Below are 27,389 nucleotides of genomic sequence, written 5' to 3'. Positions count from 1 at the left end.
GGCCTTCGTCTTGCAGTGTACATGAAAATGGGCTGATGATGATGATGATGATGACACTTTAACCTGACTATAACAAAGGTTAACAGGGAGCCGAACTCACTTCATTATATCCATTATTGCCCTCTACTTCAATACATGCCCAATAGGGTGCACAACTTTAAACATGCTAAGAATGTGCAGCAGTGTTGTGGCTCTTGGCAGTGCTACGCAGCTACGTATGCAGTGAAATTTTAACAGAAATGTTGAGTGTGTGTAACATGCAACTTCTTAACACCTGGCCCACAAGCCTTTACTATATTTGCCTTGTGTTCTCATTTTTTTTGCTTCCGTTTTCCATTTGACTCGTCCATATTGTTGTGAAACAGGCGAAATGGCCACACAGTCGAAGAGAATAGCTTGCAGTCTGCAATGCTAACGAAGTTTGTAATGGTGTGAGCATCATGTGCCGCACTGATTGCACAGCTGATCCAGGTTGATCGGTTGTTCTGACGTGGTTCCTGTTTTGCAAACAAGGAGACCAGCGAACCTCACCGTGGTTTGGCTGGCTTGTGGCCTCCAAGATCCCACCAGCACTGATGTGGTTTCAGAGGCCGCACCTAGCTGCACCAGCCTTCACGGCATTCCTCAGTGAGAGAGAGAAGTGTATGCACAGTCTTTGATACTGCCGCATGGAGCAGTGCTAGTCGTTTGCCAACAGGTGTTAACCGTTACACTTATCTCTTTACTGCAGCAGCATGTTGTGCAGACCGGACACAGCTAGGCGTACGAGATGGTGCAGTCTTGGAGGTTGTGCCTCCGAACATGTACTCTCTAATTGTTGTGGGAAAATGTCTGAAGTAAGTGTCCTCCGTGCCTGAGAAGCCTGTCAGCTTGGCTTGGTTGGACCGCAGTTGGCAAGCCAATGTGCCAATCCTGTGTGATGGCCCAGTTCTGTATTTGCGGTGCTGCAGAGCATGTGTATGTAATTTAATATTGTTCTTGCGCATGAGCACAGCATGATGTTGAGGCCTCATCAAAATTCACACAAGATTTTTTGCTGGCCTGTCCAAAGCACCCTGCTTGCATTTCTTTTGCCTAGACCTGATTGCGTTTTATTCCCCCGCTGATATCGGTTTGTATGGTTATAACGAGTATAAGATATAACGAAGGTATTTTTTGTGTCGAATGCAACTTCATTATATCAAGGTTCGACTGTATTTATGTATGTATTTATTTATCTATTTATTTATTTATATACATACTGCAGGACCAATAAGGGCCCAGGCAGGACAAGTTGCATACAAAAACGAAAAGCAAAGACACATAAATGTAACACCTATAGGTCGATAGGCTTGAACTATGAAACAAGAAGGAATAAGACAAAGGCTAGAAACATAAAAATTCACATCAAGAAACAATTCACAAATGTGCAACAATTCTTAATGAGTAAATACAAGGTGCATATTAGAAACCCAATACAAATTGAGCCATATGTTTGGTCAATATCATCAACGCTACATAGATGTTTTGTAGGTAAGTTGTTCCACTCTGTTGCTGTATGCGGAAAAAAAGAGTAGGTTAGTTGTGGTGAGATAAGGTGTTTAAAATTCAGCATGTCGATGCCTTGTTCAGCGGGCTACATGTGGTTTTAGATAAAGATGTGGTCTAAGAGAAAAACGATTGAGCAAGAAAACAAATTTCACTTTGTGAATTTTCCTTCGTAACTGCAGTATTGGAATGTTGTGTGTCTGCCTTAAGCTGCTTGGAAAGTCGGTTGAGTGGTATTCAAGAAAAAAAAAAAAAAATCTTACCATTTTGCGCTGCATGATATGTTAGCCGCCGGTGTTAGTTCTTGTGTAAGGATCCCGTATTATACAATACATATTCGACCGTCGGTTGGATGAGTGAGTAATATGCTGGTAATTAAGTGTGAGCTGGAGCCTTTGTTTTGTCTCTGCACCTCTTTTCATTTTTTGCATGCTCTGGAATAGGTCTAAATTCCAACTAGTCCAGCTCTCTGCCTTAAATGCCTTATATTGAACTTCCGTTAGAGACTCGGAAGTACTGCTGTAAGCGGAGGATAGTTTGTTCATTTTCTGAATAATGTTCGTTGAAATAATGTTTAATATATATTAGAAATAATAAAGGTCCTATAACACTGCCCTGTGGGATGCCTGAAGTAATAGGTAGCGTGTCAGAAACATTATTAATTTCATCAAACTGCCTGCGGTTAGTCAGGAACGCAGCAGTCTAGTTAATTATCTACATTTGCAGGTTAATCACTTCAAGCTTATTAAAAAGTTGAGAATATGAAACAAGGTTAAATGCTTTGCTAAAGTCCAAAAATATGGCGTCGATTTGCCCCAACCAATCAAGAACCATTGCAAAGCTGTGAACGACAGTAGTTAATTAGGTCCCAGTAGAAAAGCCTTTTCGAAAGCCATGCTCATAGTGAGAAAGAAGTAAGGAAGTTGTTATTCTCTTTGGCTATAGTAACGTGTTCTAGTAGCTTGCAGCATGATGACGTTAGTGATATTGAATGTCAATGTATTTAAAGTGTAGTGTCACCCTTCTTTGGTACAGGTATGATACGTGCCTTTAACCAGTCGCTAGGAAGGGTAGCAGAGGATAATGATGCATGAAAGACAATGACTGGCAAGATAATTTTTATGCGTTCCTTCGCAGAGAAGCATTTAGTATGCTGTCCAGTCCAGGTGTGGATTTATTATCTAGATTAACAAGCATAGAAACTACACCTGGTTGTGAAAGAATATTGGGTAGCATTGCATTATAAGACAAAGGAAAGAGCTGCTTGTCCAGTTCTATTTGATTTTTTAGAAAAGATAACCCATTGACACGGGTGGTAGAAAGGTTTCGTTTTCTCCACCATGCGCCGTCCGCGCTGTTGCGTTTCAGTAGTTTGGTTATTGCATAGTGCTTTGCTGGTTTTTCTGGCTCTTAGAACTCACACAAACTGCATGTAGCAGAAAATGCCATGTTCATATGATGTCACGGGATTCCCGAACAGTCCATGCCACTTGACCAATAGCAGTTGCAGGGGCGAATCCATTGCTCCGTCTTGGCTTGGTTGCTCCATGGCCGCGTGTACGCGTTTTGCGCAGAAAACTAGCGCCGTCTGTCGGGCGCCATATTACTAACCAACAGATGTAAAAGGCAATGATGGCGTATGCAACGTCACCACTCCCCCCTTGGGAGTGGGTGATTTGAGTTGCGCTAGAGGTACATGGACCCTTCAGACGCAAGCTTCTCGTATACTGTCCTTTCTTGTCACGAAACAAGCACTGTGAGATTTGTGGAATGCTATTTTAACAGTCCACGTTGACTTAGTATTTGCCTTTATTGTCCCTTTGAAGAGGGCATCCTGCTGGTCCTGCCATCTGCAAATCGTCTACTCGTTGACATCGAGCTGCCGAGCCATGGTGGAGTTTCCCAGCTCCTTGGCCATCAAAATTGCTCGTCTCTCAAAACAAGTGTCATACCGAATGCGCTGCGTTGCTATAACGTTGCAAATGAACAGAGACAAAGCGTGAAAAGCCACAGGGCTCTTCAGCATCCTAGCCGTAACATCAGTCACAAGCACAGCGAAAATGGCGTTGGTCCCCCCCCCCCCCCACACACACACACACAAAGTACAGACTTTGGTTGACTTCTCTATCTATTGGACCAAGACGTAAAAGTATAGTTTGCCAACGTAACACTAAAAACCGTGGGATTTAGAAAATTTGTTTTAAAATGATCAATTTTTCCCATTAATCTAATGCAACATGAGGGTCAAGTTCAAGCAACAAAAATAAGAAGAAAAAAATTTGCGTTACAATAGAATAAATACGGTAATGATTGATCACAGTATGAGAATTCTCTAATAAGTACATGTTAATATCACCTACAATTAAAACATTTTTATTGTCGCTAGCAAAGTGGTGCATTATGGTTGAAAGCATTGTGAGAAAGCTGGAAGAATCAGGTAAAGGGGAGCAATAGGTGGAACAACAAATTACTTTGCGATGGTAATCACTAATCCAGGATGACTGTCGCAGCTTGCAAGCAAAAGGTCGACGACTTGGAGGTATGTGCAGCTGACGAGCTAGTGATTCACCGAGGTTGTGCGATCACCCAACTGTGGTGCAGGTCATCTAGTGCAGCAGTTCAAGTGGTGCCTGGAAGATATTGTGGGGAAGCAAATCAGACCATGGAGGCACGGGTGGGCTCTACTAGTCATCAAATATGTGGCTTCGCGGCTGTGCGAGACTCGATGGTAAACTGAGGAATTAACACTTGAGTCAGCCAGTCACTGCTAGCCCAAGTTCACGACTGACAAGTCAGTGAGAATCAAGGAAGGCATGCCCCCCCCATTGCAGACAAGTGGATGTGGTGGTGTCGGTGGGCTCTGCCCGAGGATGGTGGCGGGTAAAAGCCATTTCGGAATAGCTGTCACCCCACGAAGTTTGCGAAATATGGTCGAAGTGCAGGCCATTGTAGCGAGGTTGATGGACGGTGGTGGGGCATCTCGATGCAGTCAAATATGTGTTGAGACGTTTGTTGGGTGACAGGCAGAAAGATGTTTACCCGGCTGATGTTTGTGAAAATCGCAGCACAAGCATTGAATTTAGAATGTGCTGGACAAAAAAAAAAAAAGCAATGTATATTAACATTTCCTTGTCTGCTTTATGTGTTCTTCATAGGCATGTAGATCACATCAGTATAAAAATTTTGTGGGGCACTCGCTTGCCTTGTTTGCCATTAGTGAAAGGGAAAATTTGTCATCCACACGACAGCAGCCAGAGCTACAAAGGAAACCCACACAGTGGAAGGTTGTTAATTCAGATCTCAAGAGACTGCAAAAAATGTCAGAATTATCTGAATGCCAAATTAACGAATGAACAACAAAAAGAGCATTAAAATCAAGCTGGATTAGCATACCTCTATTTGCTGAAGTACAGCATTATGGACTTCTGCCTTTTATGTGCAAATCCCGGCTGACGACAATTTTTCCGAGTCCTTCCAAGTGGTCAGCAAGCTGTCGGAAGTGCTGAGACAAACATTTTGAAAAGTGCCTCTGCTCTTGAGGTGCGACGAGGTCGCGGCTGCTCCTCCTCGCATGGCCTTTCCTCATCGTGGTCATCCTGGGAGCACGTAACTTCATTTATGATTTCTTCGTTGATTAGCCGGCCAGCTGTAGTGACACCATACTCAATTCCAATGTGATCGGCAAATGTCACATCAGTTGGCAAAACATTGTTAAAGCTCAAGCAGTCATTGTTGCTTGACACCTCTTCAGCTACTGCTGCATCCTCTGGCTCAGGGCTAACAAAATTGCTGTGCCGAAAACAGTTGGCTATAGTATGTGTAGGTGTATTCTTCCACACATGAGCGATAATGTGCACCGTGCTGAGAAAGTCCACTTCGTATTGCTCCCCAACTTTGAAGCACAGAAGCATCTTCTCTAGCAGTTCTCTTGGGTATTTAGATTTCACATACTGAATGATATGCTGCTCCATTGGTTGAAGTGCAGAAGTAATATTGTGTGGCAAAAGCAAAAAGAAACTATTTTGGTGCTTTTTTCAGTTCGGTCATGCAGTTATGTGCACTGCAGTTGCCCATGACCATTATTATTTTGCACCCTTGGGAAGAGAACTGTCGGTCCAACTGTTGTAACCAGCCTCGAAAAATATCTGACATCATCCAAGCCTTTAGCCTTCCTGTTTGCCTGGTATTCAACCACAAAGCTTTTGATATTTTTGAAATGGCATGGGTTTTGAGCATTCCCAATGACTACAAGGGCAACCACTCTGTCCCACTCAAATTAGCGTCAAGAAGCACAGTTATTCTTTGCTTGCACTTTTTACCACCGACACATGAGTCTCCTTTGAAGGTCACCGTCTTGTCCGGAAGAGCCTTGGAAAAGTATGCTGTCTCATCGGCATTGAACACATTATTTAGGCGATATGCAGCCATGCACAGCTGCACGCTTCTCCACTTGGTGGTCACATTTTCATCAAAACTGTCCCCCCACACACACTTCTGAAGACAAGTTCTCTCAGAACCAGCCTTCGGAAGCTTTGAATGAATCGATGTTCATTTTTGACTTCGCTTGTGCCGTTGGTCAACTCAAAGGCAGATGCGACAGTCCCACTGAAACAAAGTCAGCCGAGCTACGGTTTGCAGCCGCTGTCTGGATGCATGACACTTTTCGCCTTCAATTGGTTGTTCCTTTTTCACATATGTGTCCAAGGTGTTTCTCTTCACGTCATATCGTTTCATGACACCTTGTTGCGATGCACCATTCTTCAATGCTTGCAAGATTTTGACTTCAGTTGCCTAGTCCTTGGCCACATACTTCTGTCGCTTTGCTGGCGTTGCCTTCGGTGTAGCGCACTGTGGCACGGCATGCACAACATGGCAAAAATGAAAAAAAGCAAGCTTGACGAGAACAGACAGCACAAATCCTACAACAACAACAGGGAAAATGGAGCAGGTGAGCAAAGAGAACAAGAAGGAAAAAAGAAAAACAGACCACTCAGTGATGCTTCAGTTGCCTCACCAACTGATGACAATGGCCATGTCATGGTGATGCCTCCCGCATTTTTGTTTCGCTCGGCAAGGTGTGTGGGTTTCTCACCCGTGCTCTTGGGACACAGGAACGACAACACAGTAGTGGAAACAATCACAAGGGCAGTTATTGCACCTTTCATAGACTAATGCCTGCTAGCCGAGTTGCTATCCACGAAACATGCTGATGGGCGCACAACAAATCGTGGAAGTCCGGCTCACCGTGACCGGATAACGAGTGAATATGTTCGCCCCATGCTGGATCCCAACTCCTGGTCGTTTGCGCGTACGGTCATGCGAACGGTGGCGCGTTCGAACGCTCGTGTTCGAATGCTCGTGTTCGTTCATTCCGGGGTAAGCCTCGCGAGACGGTCTCGCAGAAGCATCGATCGGTGCATGCGCAGAACGTCTGCGCCACTTGCCGATCCCGAGCCAAAGAGGAAGGGCCTTCTCCTTTTTGCATCCAAGCAACTCCGCCGTTAGGTGGCGTTAGCAGAGCAACACTCGCGCCATCTCTCGTGCTACCCTGCAAGCATACCAACCGCTGCTAAAGCCACGCGGCGAAGCTGGATTACAAGAGACAGGAGCTATGCGAGAAAACAACATATCAGGGGGCGCGTGACAGTCGCGCATCCCTACAGGTGCTAGCGCCGCTTTCGCTTTCACGCAGCAGCAGTCGTCAGCATTTGCCTGAATTATCTAGTGCGCATGCGAATTCTGCCAAACTAAAAAATATTTGGTCGCATAAACTAAAATACACTTTTTTCTGGGACCAAAATACCAGTCTGAATTATCCAAATTAACAGGTGTTGAAATAACAAGCTTTTACTGTGCAGGTTTCTCAGAAAATAAAGCATCACAGTTGAAGAAACATTTGTAGCACTAGCATGTGCTACGATACCAGGGGAAGAAAATAAACAAGGTAGTTGGGCGTAGGCTCCAGCATCAGCTCAGCAGCTTACGTGTCGGTCATTTTTCCTTTCACGCTCTACAGTGGTGGCCTAGGACTAAAACATAACCGAACCTAGCAACAATGCTCCACATCAAGCCCTTGCCATGTCAAGCCCATCAACTCAGTCAAGTGCTCGCATCCCCGACATCTCAGAGGTGCGATTTCAGCTGCTACCCTTTTGGACGCAGAATCCCCAGGTGTGGTTCTTACAGGCTGAGGCACAATTCCACCTGCACCGGATCACTTTGCAGACAATGCAGTACTACAAAGTGATCACGTCACTATCACCCGAAGTAGTTAACGACTTCACTGACATCCTCACCCAAACTTTAGTTGAAAACCCGTATGAGCGCCTTAAGGCAAAGATCCCGAGGCGCACCGTACCTTTGGAACGCACTCACCTGCAACAACTCTTCACCAATGAAGAACTTGGGGATAGACTCCCCTCCCAAATGCTGCATCAGATGCGACAGCTCTTGGGCGAAGGTAACGTCAACACCCACAGTGCTCTTCTCAAGGAACCTTTCGTGCAGCGCCTTCCCCAACCTGTTCACCTCGTCCTTGCCACTGGTGAGGACACGATGCTAGACCGCCTGGCTGAGCTTGTCAGTAAGATCCATGTGGCTTCTGTTCCTTCGTTTTCTGTCATCGCAACTACGCCTGAGCTCTCAGCGGTCGCCCAGCTCGAAGTGCACATTGACGACCTCACGGCTGCTGTTGCTTCACTTCAACGTGCCCAGATTACGCTAATGCTCTAAGGACCTCTAAGGACAAAGGACCTCTAAGTTCCAGTGAACCTGCTGGTATCACCTGCGTATTGCATATCATGCTAGGAAGTGCATGCCACCTTGTACTTTGTTGGTAAACGACAGGAGTGATCACTGACAGCCCAAATCCGGTGTCCCTTAACAGCATATATCCCGAGATTTATTTGAATTGTTCTTGTGTGGCCTGTGGTGAGGTTTCTACTTTGCCTCATATGCTCTGGGAGTGCGGGTCACTGGGCTCGAAGTTCACCAAGGAAGAGTGGGACGCGTTCCTGCGAAGTCCCGTCTTTGAGGACCAAATCCTGGCTGTCCAGCGCGCCCACAATCGGGCCGGCAGACTAGATCTGTCAGTCCCATCGTGGGATTAGCCAGGTGCACATTTTATTGCATTTTGCTCGACCCAATAAAAGTTTATTCACTCGCTCACTCATCACTGACAGCCGCAAATGACCCCTCCCCTCGAGCTGGCCGCCTGCTCCCAATTACGGACAAGATTGCGGGCATGTTTCCTTGTCAACACGGGCACCCAGGTTAGTGTAGTGCCTCCATCCAGAAATGATCGCTATCCGAAGCCTCGTGGACAGCCTCTCTGCGCCGCGAATGCCTCTACCATAGCAACATACGGGCTTCATTCACTTACCATTGATCTCAGATTACGTTGCACATCCTGCTAGATTTTTGTCATCACTGACATCGTCCATCCCATCATCAGCTCGGATTTCCTGTCTTTCTGGAACCTTGACATAAGCATGCGGCACCAATGGCTCATCAATGGCGGTACGCGTCTGTCCATAGTTGGACTTCTATCGAGAGTTCATTGCCCCACTGCCATTCACACACTTGTGCAGTCAAGTCCTTACCAGAGAATCTTGGTCAAGTTCCTCTAGGTCACAAAACCTTTCAATTTTAATAAACCTCCCAACCTCATGGTTACTCACCGCATCATCACGCATGGTCCCTCAGTTTCTTCCCATCCTCGCCGCTTGTTCGGCGAGCGTCTTGCCATCGCTAAATGGGAATTTGAGTACATGGTGCAACTTGACATTATTCATCCTTCATCCAGTGCTTGGCATTTGCTGCTGCATTTGGTACCAAAGAAGGATCCAAATGATTGGTGTCCGTGTGGAGACTACTACCATGCTCTGAATGCTCAAATTGTGCATGACAGCTACCCACTTCCCCATATTGAAGATTTCACATCCAACCTGGATGGGTGCAACATCTTCAGCGAAGTGGATCTGGTTAAGGCATACCGCCAGATACCAATTGAACCCAACGACATTCCCAAAACTGCCATCACGATGCCTTTTGCTTTATTCGAATTTGTGCGCATGTCTTCTGAATTGCGCAACGCCGGATAAACATTTCAGTGCTGTATCACTGAGGTGACAAAAGGTTTGCCTGCAGTGTTCACCTACATCGATGACATACTAATCGCTAGTGCCACTCCAGAAGATCACGAGCGTCACTTGTGGGAACTTTTACAACATCTGCAACAGTATGGCCTCATCATGAACCCACACAAATGCGTTTTTGTAACCTCTGAGCTAAATTTTGCGGGCCATCACGTTTCGGCACTCAGCAACCTTCCGTAGCCATCCCACATCGAGGCTGTCAGGAATTTCTCGGTGCCCATCACTCTTTGCCAGCTTCGCGAGTACTTCGGCCTCGTGAATATTTAACGCGGTTTTATTCCACACTGCGCAGCCTTACTGCAGCTGATCGCCCACCTGCTGAAAGAGCGACGGAGCCTGTCTTTGACAATACCATGGTCGCCTCGGGAGCAGGCTGCCTTTTTGACTGCCAAGTAACCCATCCCTGAAGCAACTCTGCTGGTACATCCCCATTCCGACGCATCAAATAGATACAGGTAGATGCCTCCATCATGGCCATCGGAGCAGTGTTGCAACAATATATTGGCTCTGAATGTATTGGCTCAGAGAAATAACCCTTGGGTTATTTCTCTTGGAAGCTGCAATCCACCAAGACACGCTACAGTGCCTTCAGTTGTTAGCTGTTGGCTATCTACGCCACCATTCAATACTTCCGCCACTTACTGGAAGGAAGCAAGTTCTATGTGATGACTGACCATAAGCCTCTGACTTATGTGTTCACCACGAACTCCTCCAAGTATGCTGCACAGGAGGTATGACATCTTGCATACATTCAAGCTATTAAACTGGGACGTCAATATCTTGGAAATATCTACAGAGATTCTGCAGCTACCTTAATTCTACACAGGAAAAGTAGGAAGATACCTATAAAGAAAGGGGTCAGACAAGGATACACAATCTCTCCAATGCTGTTCACTGCATGCTTGGAAGAAGTGTTCAAGCTATTAAACTGGGAAGGCTTAGGAGTAAGGATCGACGGCGAATATCTTGGCAAGCTTCAGTTTACAGATGACATTGTTCTGTTCAGCAACACTGGAGACGAGTTACAACAAATGATGGAGGACCTTAACAGAGAGAGCGTAAGAGTGGGGTTGAAGATTAATATGCAGAAGACAAAGATAATCATAAATAGCCAGGCAAGGAAACAAGAGTTCAGGATCGCCAGTCAGCCTCTAGAGTCTTTGAAGGAATATGTTTACCTAGGTCAATTACTCACAGGGGACCCTGATCATGGGAAGGAAATTTACAGAATAAAAATGGGTTGGAGCGCATACGGAGACATTGTCAGATCCTGACTGGAAGCTTACCATTATAATTAAAAAGAAAGGTGTACAATCAGTGCATTCTACCAGTGTTAACATATGGGGCAGAAACTTGGAGATTGACAAAGAAGCTCAAAAATAATTAAATGACTGCGCAAAGAGCGATGGAACGAAAAATGTTAGGCATGGGACGTTAAGAGACGGGAAGAGAGTGGTGTGGATCAGAAAGCAAACGGGGATAGCCGCTATTCTAATTGACGTTAATAGAAAGAAATGGAGCTGGACAGGTCATGTAATGTGTAGGTTAGACAACCAGTGGACCATTAGGGTTACAGAATGGGTGCCAAGGGAAGGGAAGTGCAATCGAGGCTGGTAGAAGACTAGGTGGTATGATGAAATTGAGAAATTCGCAGGCGCTAGGTTGGGATAGGTTGGCGCAGGACGGGGGTATTTGGAAATAGCAGATAGAGGCCTTCGTTCTACAGTGGACATAAAATTATCCGATGGTGATGATGATGATCATACATCTCAGAGTTTGCTATGTCAAGGGAGCCAACAACGCAGCAGCTGATGCCCTCTCCTGTGTTGAGGTGATTGGCTCGACTTCTACAGCTGTCGACTGGCGTGCACTATCGGTGGCACAACACAATGACCCTGAACTACAAGTGTTCGGCAACTGCCCTTCTCCCTTCGCCTCGAACTTGTTCTCCATCCATCTGCGCCATGTTTGCTGTGGTGTGATATGTCTGGGCCTCTTCAGGCCATTTTCATTCTGGCAATGTTGCAGCGGGCCACTTTTCACTCTCTGCACGACATTGCTCATCCTGGTATACAGGCCACTCAACGCCTCGTCACGCAGCGCTATGCGTGGCCTCGGGTCAATGCAAATGTGTGCGCATGGTCCCGTTCCTTTATTGTATGTCAAACAACCAAACTGACCCGTCACACTATTCTGACACACCAACGGTTCCTGCCTCCTGACCAGCGCTTCAACCATGTCCATATCGACATATGTCATTTGTTTCCTCTTTCACGCAGCTACCATTACATTTTGACTATTGTGGGCGAGGAGTTACGGAGTCGCCATCTGTCGGTAGTGCCTCCCTTACGTAGTATGAGGGATCACGCGGTGCACTCCTCATAGGTTTCGCTTACGGCGCGCAATAAAAACACCACGTGACAGCCCTCCTGGACATTTATGTAGGTACTCTCAAAACGAGGCAAGTTTTTGACTGTCGATATAATAATCTTGGGTAAACTTAAAGCACAGAATCGTTTACAGACGCTCTCTGTTTACCGAATACGTACAGCGAACGCCACTACGCGCGGTTGCCGCGATGGAGTCTCTCGAACCGGCTTCTTGCTTGAAAGGTAGGCAAACGCTGAAAGTAAACTATCTGAAATATGTTCTTATAGTAGGCCATCTGTATAACCAAATGGGGCATAACAGAATGAAGCCTCAATGCAGCTATTGCACGGGTTCGCAGTGACCGACTGCGCGTCTGCATGCGTGTCTGCGCACAGTGTTTTGCTTTCGCTGTGAGCGCGTTTTTGCACCATGTGTGTGTGTGCGTGCCGTGAGCTTTAGGCCGCAGCATATGAGCATTTGACAGTACACTAGCAACAATTGTTGTGTGGATGCTATCAGAACTGTTCAAAAATAATTTCGTTATACTAGAGACTTCGACACCTACGGCGACTGTAATGTGCCATCACGATGATTCAATCTTTTTTGTCTTCTAAATTCTTGGACATTTCAATATATTTGCGTGGCACTGTGTGTTTATCGGTCTTCTTAGCGTGCGATTTCCCTCTGCTTCTTTTTTGTAATCCAATGCATTAATTCTTAACACAAACATGACCATATGCCATGCTTTTCTTTAATGTGCGTCTTACCGCTCCCTTTCCGTTCCAGTGAACTTGCCAGTATCTAGCATCAACAAGTTCATAGACCAAACCGTCTTGACATTAGCCGGGCAGTGGGCGTGGGCGAGCGACTCAGTGCGTGTTTTCTGCTACTCACCAAACATCGCGCAGTCCTGGTGCCGTAGCAGAAATCTTTCTCACGTGTGTGCTTGCTGCATACCCGAGTTGTAGCCGATGGCTGTCTGCTGGTTCTAAGCTTCACCAGCCAAGCTTCACGTAGCTCCTTGCCCTACGGCTACGTATGAATAAGGCTGATACTGGGCTCCGTTGCGTATGTCTGGCACTGTGGCACCGAGCAGTAGCCTACCATGCTGCATGCCTCCAAAGGCAGCCACTACCTATTATAGTAGTTTCAGATGTTGTCAGGTTGACACCCAAGGCCGTAAAGCCTCACCACGTAATCAGAACCGCAGCGCAGGTGGAACATTAAACTTTCGTTTTCAGCTCGGTTAGGCGCTTCCGAAGCAGCCGACGCGGCCGCTGTGTCCACGTGATCCCTCATGCCACGTCGTGCCGACGGTGGCGCCAGCTTTTCCAGTGGTGGAGCTTACCGCTAATAGTGGACGTTTTACCCGGTGGCCTGAGGCAGTCCCCATCATCTGCATCACCGCAGAGACAGTGTCATGTGCTTTTGTTTCTTCGTGGGTTTCACCTTTTGGCTACCCAGCCATTGCAATGACAGACTGAGGACGGTAGTTTGAGTCTGAATTATTTGTTGCACTTGCCTGCATTCTGAGTCTGAAAAGCTGCCGCACTACTGCTTGCAATACATCCGCTAATGTCATGGTCGAGCGTCTTCATCGGAAGCTAAAGATGGCCCTCACAGCATGCCGTGATCGTGAGCACTGGACCGACCACTTGTCGTTGGTAATGCTTGGCCTTTTGGGCTGTCCTCTGCCACGACCTTGTGTGCTCTGCGGCCGAGTTGGTTTATGGCACTCCTCTACGTCTTCCCGGCGATCTTTTCACCATGCGACCTCCAGCCCATCCAGCCTAGGTCAGCCAAGCAACACATATTCAACCACCCTGACCTCGCTACCACCACACGCTTCCTTAGGCAAGCTGATATCCGGGTGCCGTATTACGCCGGCCTATGATTGGCCCTTTCCAGTTCTACGCCATTCCTCCGACACTTTTGTCATTGTGCAGCAAGGAAGTGAGGAAGTGGTCTCTACAGAGTGCCTCAAGCTGGCCTACGTGGAGATACCAATCACCCATCTGCATCTCCAGAGCACGGATTCCCCATAGCCTTCCCTTCCCTTACAATCTCAAGCACGTCCTCATCGCATCCACTTCATGCTTGCGGTGTAGCCAGGGTGCCCTGTAGCACCTGCATTTGCTACGATGCCAGGGGGCGCTCATATTGAGAACTAAGGAAATGAAGAAGGGGTGTGGGCTCCACTGTCATCTCTGCAGCTTGTGTGTTGGTTGTTTTTCCTTTCGTGCTGTACACATTCACGCTGGTCCATGGATCGAAGCCTGGAGCAGTGTGTTTGTGGGGGCAGTCGCTCTATTGTCTTAGCTAACCAGGAGTATAGCAGGTTGCAGTTTCCTTTGTAGCTTTGGCTACGGTCGGGTGGATGACAAAAGCCCTGTGAGAGGTTCGTTTTTAGATTGTTCAAGGGTGGGACTCCTGCGTCAATTGTGCCATTTTGATACAAATGCAAATTCCTGTGCCAAACTGCGCCAAGCACAGAAAATTGACCAAAGTTGCACCACGCTGCGCTAGAATGGATTTGGCACGTGTGCTTCGGCAGTGGCTGCAAATAGTGAGCAGATTTGTTTTCTGAAAGAGTGCAGCCGTTCACATTCCGCACACTGCACGATGGCACCTCCCGCACAGTTTCTCTTAGTTTTAATGCTTATAACACTGGACCTTTCCATGCTTCCAGCAAGTAGCCGGTGCGTGTGCGACCACTTTCGGCTCTTGTCACTGCTGTTGGAATGGCCAGGGTGGCTGTATTTAGAGTGCACTTAGAATGCGGTTGAGTGGGCCGAGCAGCGCAGTGATCCTTAGATGAGGCATAACGCTATGAAAAGTAGGCTGAGGGCGCTGCGTGCAAACTAGATATTAGGGAGGCGTGCGCTGCTGCTGGTTCGGCAGGTGGGCGTCTCTGCAGCCAGGGCCGCTATAACGTGAAACTATTTCAATCTGTTTTTATGCCCATATGGGCGAGAGGTCTCAGCCATTTTTACTTATTGTTAAGGGCTAATGGCAGGTTTGGAATAAGAAGTCAGTTTCACCCGAAAGGCGAGGCGTTCATTGCAATAGCAAATTAGTAGACCGCTATACGAAGTACGGATAGTAGTTTTATCGCCCGTATAAACTTGCAAACATTCACATACTAACTAAATTAACAAGTAGGGTGTGACGTGCACATAGGCATGCATGAACACATCTCACTCGATGACCGCGGATACTTGCACGGCAGCAGCAGCCAGTGAATTGACCTTCGTTCTGCCTGGCTTCAATGCAAACGAAACGGCGAAAACACAGTGCACACGAAGCTATCAGCACTCACACTCTGTCCCCATTGCAGATCGCTTTCAAAATAGGCCGCACCATACACAGCAGCCACCAGAGAAAAATTTCTCCCTCCCCTCCCCCCCGGTGCCTTGCACATGATGGAAGATGGTGCGCTTCCTCCCCGCTTTCCCCCCTTGCACACGTGAGATTGAGCCGCCATCGTTGGCTTGCTCTCGCAGCGTTTCACTCGCACATACAACATACGGAGCGCGGCAACAATGTTATCGCCCCTGGACTTTATACGGAACATCACAGCGACGGTGACAATAACAGCATAAGTGTGTCTGTAGTGCCTGTATAATCATTGTCGCAATAAAAACAGATTACGGTAGTCTTGTTTTATACCAGCCCAGGGTTGATTGCGGCTCTCTGGGTCAGCGGTGGCATATGGTGACCGGAAAACTATGTTACCACGTCGATTGGACCGCATAACTTGAGAACATTTTTCGCTGTCATCATGACCATCGACACAGGAATATATTGTTTGATCTTAATGCCACCGATGTTTCTGGTTTTACAGGAAAGCATGCACTGTGCCGCTGCTCGACCGACTCTTCTATACTCTAGTACGCTATAGCTACAAAGCGCGCCTCTACTATGCACTTCGTGTTGGTTTATTCTGTGTTTAGTCATGGTATTGAAGTGCATTATTTCACCAAAATTCAGAATGGCCTGCTCCAAAACTGCTCCAAAACGTAATTTTACTTGCTGCAAAAATTGCTCAAATGACTTTGGGCAATCCCACCTCTAATTGTTGTTCTAGCTGTTCTGACTCTTTGCACATGTTCTTTTTGTAGAACTCTTGCTACCGGGGACAGATTGTTGCTTACAAGAAAATGTGTGCATTATAGCCCAATGAATTCTTTCACGAAAGTTGAGTGCATGCTGCTACAACTCCGTCACTGTTAGGGGATTCAGTCTTGCAGCGATTGTGCTGAGAGTTGAGAAACTGTGTGCAGGTATTTTGTGCTTGCACGTTCCAACCCGGATCCCAAGTGCCCCGCTTCGAAGGCCTTCACAGCATTCATCGTGGATCGGGACACTCCGGGAGTCACACCAGGCCGCAAGGCAAGACCTTTCAGTTCATTGACTCCTCTGTTGGAGGTGGGGTTAATATAGCATCGATAGCATCCATTTGATTACAAAATACAGTTATTAGAGTGAAGAACTTCTCCAGCCAAAGGTAGAAAATGTCCTGGCATTTCAGAACGGGTTTGATTCCTTCATCAGGGGGTGACTGAAGCAGCTTAACAAGCAGCATCCTTTAAGCTCCTGTCTACCTGACTGCGAGAAGCATGACCATGTAATCTATCTTGATGGTGCTTGTGTGATCAACGCCGAGACTCACCGGGCAAGAAGACTCCTCCTCGTCGCACATTCAAAATGCTCTCGGCAGCCATCAACTGGTCAGTGGGGACGTGCTTCCCTACGCCCACACTACACTACGGTGAGGAGCAACACAAACAAGACAGGAGGGTCTCTTCGGTCATCCCGAAACGTCAGGACTTTTTTACCTTTGGCTGGAGCAATTCTTGCCTCTTCCCACCCAGCGATGTTACACATTTCTGGCATGGGCATGCTGCCTAGTCAAGTTCTATCCAGCGAGGGTGAATTTAAAGATCGAAATTAATTAATTTTTAGCCCCATAGAAATGTGTGGGTGCTGACCAGGACTCTCAGTTGGGATCAAAGTAAACATGTTAATGGAGTTATATTAATTGAAGTTTACCGATTATAAGATGATGTATTTGCAAAGACTCTTCAGACTACAGTAGAACCTTGTTGATTGATACCATTACGTACGATTTCCTAGTGCCAACGTTTGCAGTTGAGAACCCAAAAAATCACTGAATTGAGTTATGCTTATCTTTATCGGTTCATATGTTCCCGGAAAACATGATCTTTTGGCACCAACGTTCAGTACATCGCCAAACTGCGATCGTATGATATTGTTACGGGGTTAAAAACAGTCAGACGTGTATTTACAGAATATTTGCAATAATTATAGCAGCTGACAAGATGGTAGACAGTGCGCAAAGACCAGAACATCGTCATCTTCCGACGATCATTAAAACGTCTTCTTCGTCGTCAGCGTGTCACATGACCCTCGGCAGCTGAAGCACCGGCTCCGTGCTAGTTAGGAGGCGGGCGAGTGATACAACTTAAGACGCGTGACGTGGACCACATCGGAGCGATGCTGAGCCACGGTTGGCTCAAGAGGGCCGATTTCGTACGTGACGTCAGTTACTTGACGCAAGACATGGTAAGGGCCGGAGTAGCGTGAAAGTAACTTCTCCAAGAGGCCAACGTGTCGCGACGGTGACCAAAGGAGAACCAGGGCACCCGGTGTGTAATGGACGTCACGATGGCGGGCGTCATATAAGCGCTGCTGATTGTCCTGCGACTCCACAAGTCGACATCGAGCAATATGGCGTGCTTTTTGTGCTTTTGAGGATGGCTTCACGGGCGTACTCGGATGTGGAATTCAGACTAGCAGGCAGAACGAAGTCGAAAGGTAACGTAGGGTCGAGGCCAAACAAGAGGAAGAATGGAGAGAAGGCTGCTTTATCATGGCGAGACGAATTATACGCAAAAGTAACGAACGGCAGCGCAACGTCCCAGTCGTGATGGTCATCGGAGACATACATAGACAGCATGTCAGTAAGGGTGCGGTTAAGGCGCTCGGTTAGACCGTTCGTTTGTGGATGGTAAGCAGTAGCAAGTTTATGTTTAGTCACGCACGCGTCTAGAATGTCATTGACAACTTTAGAAAGAAAGTAGCGGCCTCGGTCGGTGAGGAGCTGTCGAGGGGTGCCGTGGTGAAGGATGACGTTTTCTAGGAGGAAGTCCGCGACATCGGTTGCACAGCTTGTCGGAAAAGCCAGTGTGATTGCATATCGGGTGGCGTAGTCTGTTGCTACAGCAATCCACTTGTTTCCCGAAGCAGACGTAGGAAAAGGGCCTAAAAGATCAACACCTACACGGAAGAATGGTTCTAATGGTACGTCAAGTGGTTGAAGGCGACCAGCAGGGAGTGTGGTCGGCTTTTTGCGTCGTTGACAAAGATCACACGCAGCGACATAACGGCAGACATCACGGTATAGACGCCATGGTAAAGAAGCGCCGACGAACGCGGTCATAAGTCCTTGACACACCAAGGTGACCTGCAGTCGGTACATCATGAAGCTGGGCGAGAACAGTCTGACGCAGATGCTCAGGCACAACGAAGAGACGGGCAGGGCCGTCCGGGCGCATGTTAGAGCGGTACAACATACCATCTTGAAGTTCAAACATGCGAAGGAAAGGATCGAGCGTCGTTGAAGTGAGCCGTTGAATAAGCTGTTGCAAGGAGGCGTCCCGACGTTGTTCGGCTCCAATGTTGCGAAAAGCAGCCAGAGAGAGAATGGTAACAAGTATGCCGGCTGCAGAAACGTCAGGAGGGTCAACAGGATGGCGAGACAAGCAGTCTGCATTTTGATGTAACCGGCCGGTCTTGTATACAACTGAATAGTTGTATTCTTGAAGGCGCAAAGCCCAGCAGCCAAGGCGGCCTGAAGGATCTTTGAGGGACGGAAGCCAACACAGAGCGTGGTGATCAGTGATGACTGTGAATTGGCGGCTGTACAAATAGGGGCGGAATTCACCCACTGCCCAAATGAGAGCCAGACACTCGCGTTCGATGATAGAATAATTGCTCTCCGCAAAGGAAAGAAGGCGGCTGGCGTAGGCAATAACACGTTCTCGCCCTTGTTGTTTCTGTGCCAAGGTAGCTCCAATACCGTGGCCACTGGCATCGGTACGGACTTCTGTTGGAGTTGACGCATCAAAGTGAGTGAGAATGGGTGGGGACTTAAGCAGCCCAATCAGCTCGGTGAAAGCACCAGCTTGCTCAGGGCCCCAAATGAATGCAGCGTCTTTCTTGAGGAGCTGATTGAGAGGGCGCGCAACGTTCGCAAAGTTTCGGACAAACCGACGGAAGTAGGAGCAAAGGCACAAGAAGCTGTGAACGTCCTTGGCACATGTTGGCACGGGAAAGTCCTTGGCTGCCCGTATTTTATTGTGATCAGGGTGTACACCAGAAGAATCGACGAGATGCCCGAGAACAGAAATTTCATGACGACCGAAGTGGCACTTGGACGAATTTAGTTGTAGCCCCGCCTGACTGAAAACATAGGATCGTCGACAGGCGCTCGAGGTGTGCCGCAAAAGTCTGAGAAAAAATGATCACGTCGTCCAGGTAACAGAGGCAGATGGACCACTTGAAACCGTGTAGGAGGGCGTCCATCATTCGTTCAAATGTGGCCGGGGCATTACATAAACCGAAAGGCATCACTTTGAACTGATACAGGCCATCGGGAGTAATAAAAGCTGTCTTCTCGCTGTCCATGTCATCGACGGCAATTTGCCAGTAGCTGGAGCGAAGGTCGATGGACGAAAAGTATTGTGCGCCATGCAAGCAATCCAGGGCATCGTCAATGCGTGGTAGCGGATAGACGTCTTTCTTCGTTACCTTGTTGAGGTGTCGATAATCGATGCAAAATTGGCAACTGTTGTCCTTCTTTTTAACTAGTGCAACCTGGGATGCCCGTGGGCTGCAAGAAGGTTCGATGATGTCTCGAGAAAGCATCTTGTCAACTTCGTGTTGGATGATATGTCGCTCAGTAGGCGAGACGCGGTAGGGTCGTCGATGGATCGGGCTTGCATCACCGGTGTTTATTCGATGTTTTACGACAGATGTTTGTCCTAGAGGGCGTTCTCCAAGGTTGAATATGTCCCAGTATGAGGCAAGGAGGCAACGTAGTTCTTGAGCACGCTGGGGAGGAAGGTCGGGAGCAATCATTTTTGTTAGGGCATTCAAGTCTGAAGGGACAGGGGGTGAAGCAAGAGTTGAACACGAGGAGCTTTCACAAGTTAAAGCCGAAATGTGGTAGTCCCTGGCTGGCGACTTGTGTATAGAGTCCAAAGTTCACAAGCGGAAGGCAAGACGTGTTGTCCGAAATGGTAATGACGGTGTGAGGGAAAGCGACGTTATGCGAGAGCAGGACATCCGGATTAGGAGATACGATGTAGTCACTATCTGGTACAGGTGGAAGGGGGGAGACACCTATGTAGGTAACGGCACGGTGAAGGAGGCGAATATGCTCTTTGGAACATAGCCGTATCGAAGCACTATCTGGAGAGTCAATAGCAGCAGGTAGAGCGACTTGCACAACACCAGCAGAACAGTCTATCAAAGCGGAATGTGTGGACAGAAAGTCAAGGCCCAGGATGAGGTTGTGAGGGCAGTGCTCTAGGACATAAAACAAAACAGAAGTATGATGTCCGGCGACACTTGCGTGAGCCGGACACATGCCAATAACGGCTGGTGTTCCACCATCGGCGACTTGGACCACAGGCAAAGGGGCAGGAGTGAGGATTTTCTTGAGACGATTCTGAAGCTGAGCATTCATTACAGATACGTGTGAGCCAGTGTCAATCAGAGCCTTAACAGGTACACCATCCACGTTCACGTTAATGAGGTTCCTATGTGTGGGCAAGATCAAAAGAAGATTTTTGCATCGGGTCGGTTTGGCAGCATGACCTCCAGGTGCTGCACCCGTTAGTTTCCAGAAGTGTGCGCCGGAAGGAGCTAGGGGACAGTGATCGGCGAGATGGGGGCGATCGGGTGAAGCGGCAACGTGGCGAAGGAGAGCGGCTAGAGCGAGTAGGACAAGAAGTGTCGCCAGACTTTGCTGGCTGCGTTTGCGGGGCGAACCGAGGAGCAGCATGAGGGCCGTGGGATGGGTGGTAGGACCAGGGGGTCGAATTCCACGAAGACCGGCAGTGACGTGAAATATGGCCGATACGGCCACAAGTGAAGCATATAGGCTTGTCGTCCTGGAGTGCGCCATTCGGCCGGATTGCGATACTGCGTTGGGGCATTCAGGCTGCGGGTGTGTATGACAGTGCTGGATGGTGTGTAGTCAGGCCGCTTGACTGAGCAGACGTTGGTCAAGCCAACGTTGGCCAATTCTTGGTGCACGACGGACTGTATCAATGAGACGGTCGCCTGGCAATTGTCGGGGCCATGGGTTGGGGTTGTGACAGGAGATGCGGCTTCTATTTCTTGTCGAATCACATAGAGGATGTCATCAGAGCGATCGGGCGTGGGCAGACTGCGGAGGTCTTCACAGGTGGACGTAGCAGCTGTGTTGGGAAGGCGAGGAAATGGCTGGGCAATGCGGTGACTCTTGGCTTCTTCAAACCGTCGGCATTTGGTAATGATGGCTTGCACAGTGGAAGAATTCTTGAAGACAAGGAGATGGAAGGCATGATCTGCTATGCCCTTAATGACATGTGCAACCTTATCAGGTTCGGACATCTTCGGATCCACTTTGCGGCACAAAGCGAGCACGTCCTGGATGTACGTGAGATAGGATTCAGCGCACGTCTGGACACGCGAAGTGAGGTCTTTTTGGGCGGCGCGCTGACGTCCAACAGGCTTGCCAAACAAATCTTTGAGTTTCTGTTTACAAGTCTCCCAGCTGGTAAGTTCCTCCTCGTGGGTCTGAAACCAGATGCGTAAAATATCAGATTCGCGAGCATGATGGTCTGGTCCCAGTGGTTGCTGGCGCTCACCCGCTCATATAGTTGAAGCCAGTCTTCAACATCAGTGTCGTCGGTGCCAGAAAAGGTTCCTGGGTCGCAGGGTTGTGCTAGAATGATGGTGGGCGTGGGTGCCGACGGGCCCGAAGCATCCTCGCCTTGAGCTGGCATTGTAGATGCAGCCAAGGAGCGCCCGCTGTATAAATCCGTCTTGATAATGATCCCGCAACCTCCACCAAAAATGTTACGGGGTTAAAAACAGTCAGACGTGTATTTACAGAATATTTACAATAATTATAGCAGCTGACAAGATGGCAGACAGCGCGCGAAGACCAGAACATTGTCTTCCTCTGACAATGATTAAAACATCTTCTTCGTCACTGTATCACAATATGTTTGCTGGCAGCCAGATCCCATGTAAACAAAAAGAGATGTTAAGCGTGTGCGATCAAGAACAATAGTTGCCCACCACATCAGCTTCCCCGCAATACTCGCCTGCCCGTCTGACGTGAAAATGCTGGTGCACACTCAGTTTCTTATTCCGCTACCACTAAATCTCCCACGTCGCATGCTGCATTCACAGCTATCGCCGCCAATCCAATTGCGATAAGCATCTTCACCTATCTGTTTTACAGCGCGTGGTGCATAGTGTCACTGGCAGCGTGCTGTACGCTTTTAGCAGGCGATAACCCAAACGTGCCACCGTTCCCTCCTGCAGGCGGCGCGATGTGAGTGTCACGTATCGCCCCGACTGCATCCGGCACCACCCAACAGGCTGATTTCGTTTCATTTCCCCATCTTCAAACAGTATGCAATAGGAAAACAAGAAAACCTGTCTCAGGCCGCTGGAGCCACACTAGCTGGATGCGTGTTGGCTTCTCGTGCCCCGTGTCGCAGCGATCCGCGCGACACTTCGCATTACACAGATCTCAAGTGCAGCTGAATCTGTCAGAGTTTTTTAATTACATTGAATCATATGTTTTCCCAATTCGCTTTATCTCATGTTATTTGTTTACAAATTGTATGAACGAGCTTCTACTGTATTTAATTGCCGTATTTATTTGCATAGTGATCGCACCCGTGAATTTTGTCGTCAAAATTAGATTTTTTTTCTTTCCTGTGTAATGATCGCACCCCGAACTTGGTGCAGCGCGCTATATGTCGTGTGCCAAGTTTAGGTGATGATGATCGCGCTTACCATCTGTCGAATGCTGTTGAATGCTGTCGAATGCTATGCAAACGACTCTTCAAGACATACCAAGTGGTCTGCATGTACCAAACATTCTTAAGCAGATGCCCCATTTCATTCCCTTCATCATTTTTCCGCATTTCCGTGAAAAAAAAAAAAGCTACAACCAAACTTGCCTTGACTTTGTTATTTGTAGGCTTTATGGTGGTTGTGGTCAACAACAACAAAAAAGGTGTCTTTCAATTCCTCTTGTCTGCACTCGTCGGCACTCAACAAATCGCGAGTGGCAATGATAGTAGCCACGTTTACACTGATACGTTGGAAGTGTACTATATTCATATGCCAACGCTTGTAACACAGCAAAGATATTCGCCCACCCCTAGCAGAAATGTACCGTAGTAGGCTATTAATGAAGACAAATGCCACAGTTTTCGCAGCATGCCCGCCATGTGTTTCTATGTCACTGGCAGCTAAGCGCGCCCATCTGTGTTTCTGTCCCCTCAAAGTGGACATGGCTACGTTATTGCCGCAAGCTTGCTGATATTAACAATATTATTCCTTACTGATATGGAAGAAACTGTTTCAATGCATGTAATGATCTCACGAGAAGAAAAAAATTCATGTTCGGCGCGTTCGGCTTGCTCCGCCGGCTGCCATTTTTGTTTAGGTGTCCCGCATTGTTACAGCGGCAGCCACCTGTTTGTTAACCTGTTGTCTTCCCGCAGCAAATGCGGGATGAAACAAATTTTGTTTTTCTTTTTGTGGAAAACTTAACCCACGTAATGATTACACCGCTGAATTTGCTTCAATTTGTTTTACAAAAAAAAGTGCGATCATTATGCGAGTAAGTACGGTATATTGCATTGTGATCATTATAATGCCTTATTACTATCACTATCTCTGTAAGTGGCCTTTGTTGTATGTACAGTATTCAGCAATTAAAACTTGATAATTGCGCCCGCATGGTGAGCGCTTAGTGGATCACTGGGGGGCGAAATGCAGTTGTAATGCATCACAAAGACCCCCATTTTCATTATATATATATATATGTGTATGTGTAAATGCATCAGCATGGTGTCTCCACTGGTGGTGCACAAAGCGCTAGCCACAGTGTGGGCTGATTATCTTGTTTGAATCTATAAAAATTTGTGTGGTAAAATATAAAGCACTAAGTAGGCTGCAGTATTTCTATATGACACACACTGAGAAACTTGTTCTAAACGTAAGTTGGCTTTACTGTTTTTGTCAAGGGATGTGAAGCTGAGGATGCATAGCTGCTACTAGAATGATAGTCAGATGAGGTAGTTGACTTAGCAGCTGAATAGCAGAGGGAGAAAAAAAAGCAAGACTCCTGAGCACGTCCTTGCCTTCAAAACTCGTGTTGAGTATTCCCATCGAGCTCTTGTTATGGCACTGCATCCAAGTTGGCTACACTAAGCCTGCTTTCCCCATTCTGCAGGAGTGGAACATGGGCCAGAGGGCATCAGACACTCGTGGAGTCACCTTTGAAGATGTTGTCGTCCCCGAGGAGGTGAGCCAGATGTTTGAATGCCCATGAGGAACTTGATTTACGAATGTGTACCCTTTTCTTTGACTTTGTTTCATGATTGTCATAATTTGTTGTACACTTTATGGTTTCTTTTGGGCTACACATAAGGGAAAATTTACGTACAAGAAAAATCATTGGTCAGTCAAATGCATACAATCAAGCAGGTCTGTGCACTAACTCTTGCATGTTGCTCACTGAACAAATGAAAAGGAAAAGATCCACTCATACCAGAACTTTGGTTATACAGTTGACTTCCGTTAATTCAACCCTGACGGGACCGATAAAATTGATTGAAAATTATCTGGTGAATTGAACAAGAGGCCGGAAAAATACCAAAACACACTGAGGATTCATATGGCAATATTTCACACAATTCTAACATGTCCCCAAATCAAAACACACTAACTTTTTACGTGTTCAAAGTAGAAAAGTAATGTAGAAATGACATTAGAGCTCCTAAACAAAGTAAAAATCAAATGCGCACCTAATTTTATAGTAGGGTGTGTTTAGATAAGGACACACTTAGGGCAGGGTGCGCACAGGTCCTTGAAACCCTTGAAATCCCTTGAATTTGAAAATTTCGTTTTCAAGGTCCTTGAAAGTACTTAATTTTTTTTAACCCTTTAAAGTCCTTGAAAAATCTTGTGCGAGATGGAAATCACAATGTACATAAAGAAAAATTGGTGCAAAACCCATGCATAAAATGGAAAAATGTTTATTTTCTCAGCGCATAGTTTTCTACTGACCGTTAAAAAATTTTTTGAAAGTTTCACAAGTTAGGCGGAGCCCGTTGGATAGCTGGGCACATTGAGGTGGCGTGATCGCCCGTTCAAAAGTGTACGGCCGTATCGCCATCGACATCACCGGCCGTTGCTTTGGCCAACGTTACTAGATTATTTTCAGTTGTCAAACTCCGCCGCGGCACCTGGCCCCCTTCTGCCGCGCCCGCGGGGCGGCGCGCGTGACACTGTCGGCCCGAAGGCGGGCGGTGCGAGCAACGTTTGCGCGGGCGGACAGAGATGCCAATGCATGCAGCAGCGTGCCACGTTTTGTTCGTGTTTCTTATTTGTGTGCCAGGAAAATGCTGCTCGCCTTTTGAACAAACATGCCTGCAACGAAACAATGAAACGGCAATGAAACAAGAAAAACCACGAGAAAGAAACAAAGTGATAGCTAGGGCGGGTGCAGCGCCCTTCCAAGTATCACTTTGTCTGTTTTTACTCCTGTTTTTTTGTGTGTGTTATTAAAAACTTGCGAGCATTCTATGATGAAATAGTGTACCAGCCTTCGAACTTCGTGCGCATTTCCTAAGAGCTATAAACTTGTTACACTAATCATTTCAGCTCATCAAAGATTTTTTGGAATTGCTAAACTTGACAGAACAGAATGCAATTCGAAAGAACCTGAAGCTTTTTGCATCACAACAAACGACAGAGCGGCTGCAAGTAACTCTGATGTCGACTTTAGACATTGTCGATGATCTACTGCGTCAAGGTGCGCTCTATGTTTTGACAGCCAAGTTAAATCATGATCCACTGGAGATAAGGCACACTGTTCACATTTGTTGTGACTGCATTCACATTGCACTGTTTGCTAGAAAATTCACTCACTCATATTTTTTCAGCGACACTTTGGACTAGTGCGTTCCATTGGTGTGGTTTTTGGTTTCGTATCGAATTGCACCGCCCAAGCAATTTTTGAACTAGCTTTCTTGGAAAAAAGGTGTGCATTAGAATTTGGCAAATACAGTCAAACCTCGATATATCGAACAGTGCGGTGATCGCGAAAAAGTTCGATATAGCCAGAATTTGATATAGAAAATCACATAAAAAAATGCGTCAAAAACTTGTGCAAATCAATCAATGAACCAAGGGCACAATCGGGAATCGTATGGAGTGAGCGGTTCGGTTGTGTCGTGCAATCGGCCTAAGCCGACTTAGTCAGCCGGGAGTGCACGGTCGATTGCGCCGCACGCTCAGAACAACGATCCTCAATCGCACCCCAGTCGTGAAGCAGTAAATACTCACTTGAAGCTTCACGCAAAATATTTATTTATTTGGCTGAAAATACTGCAGCAGTGTAGCCTGGTTCTTATTGGCAGCCGCGTGCTTAAACACGGAGTCCTCAACATAGTCTAGACTAACGATCCACAAGCGATAGGCTGGCACCTTTATTGCGCCGCAGTAGCGGCGTAGAAGGGCCAAAGCAGCTACAGCCTCCGTTGAAGTCGGGAGCGGGGCATTATCAGCGCTTGCGGGATCAACCTCGGCAGCATATTCGTTTGGCGGCTTATTTTGCTGCGATCTCCACGTCTGTCAATCGAAGCATCACCAATCCTCACGAGGCGCGGCAGCCGGCGAGCGTGGCACTGAGAAGGAGTCAGTGCGGCAAATGCAGTGGGTAGTTGACGTTGTCAAACTAGCCAAGCCACTGCGTGTGTACGCCGCTACGTTCAAATGGCGCCCTCAGTGCGATTGATGTGTGCAGCTGTAGTGCGCAGCAGTCGGGAATGCCCACCACGATCTTCGAGGGTGTTGTGGAAAAGCTCACCGCCTGTCAACAGAGCTCACCTGGTCTATGGTTGCGGAGTTCGATATATCGATTTAACGTCCGACTCCGTTCGAAATAAACAAATAAAAATGCATGCGATCTTCCAGGTGATATAGAAAGTGTTCGATATACGCCATAAT

The 27,389-nt window shown here is 47.3% G+C and overlaps 1 protein-coding gene across 2 annotated transcripts in view; it reads left to right on the top strand.

Moving 5' to 3' along the window:
- Positions 1-27,389, top strand: part of Mcad (Medium-chain acyl-CoA dehydrogenase) — a 202,467-nt gene that overhangs the window by 121,659 nt on the left and 53,419 nt on the right. For both annotated transcript variants that reach the window (XM_050168534.3, XM_050168535.3), the window contains exons 8-9: positions 16,337-16,445; positions 24,610-24,681. In XM_050168534.3, the coding sequence (XP_050024491.1) occupies positions 16,337-16,445; positions 24,610-24,681 (181 nt within the window). The remainder of the gene's footprint in view (positions 1-16,336; positions 16,446-24,609; positions 24,682-27,389) is intronic.

The sequence above is a fragment of the Dermacentor andersoni genome, chromosome 1 (genome assembly GCF_023375885.2).
Source record: "Dermacentor andersoni chromosome 1, qqDerAnde1_hic_scaffold, whole genome shotgun sequence".
NCBI lineage: Eukaryota > Metazoa > Arthropoda > Arachnida > Ixodida > Ixodidae > Dermacentor > Dermacentor andersoni.
Note: the sequence above shows the minus strand (reverse complement) of the source record. Positions and strands in the feature narration are given on the sequence as shown.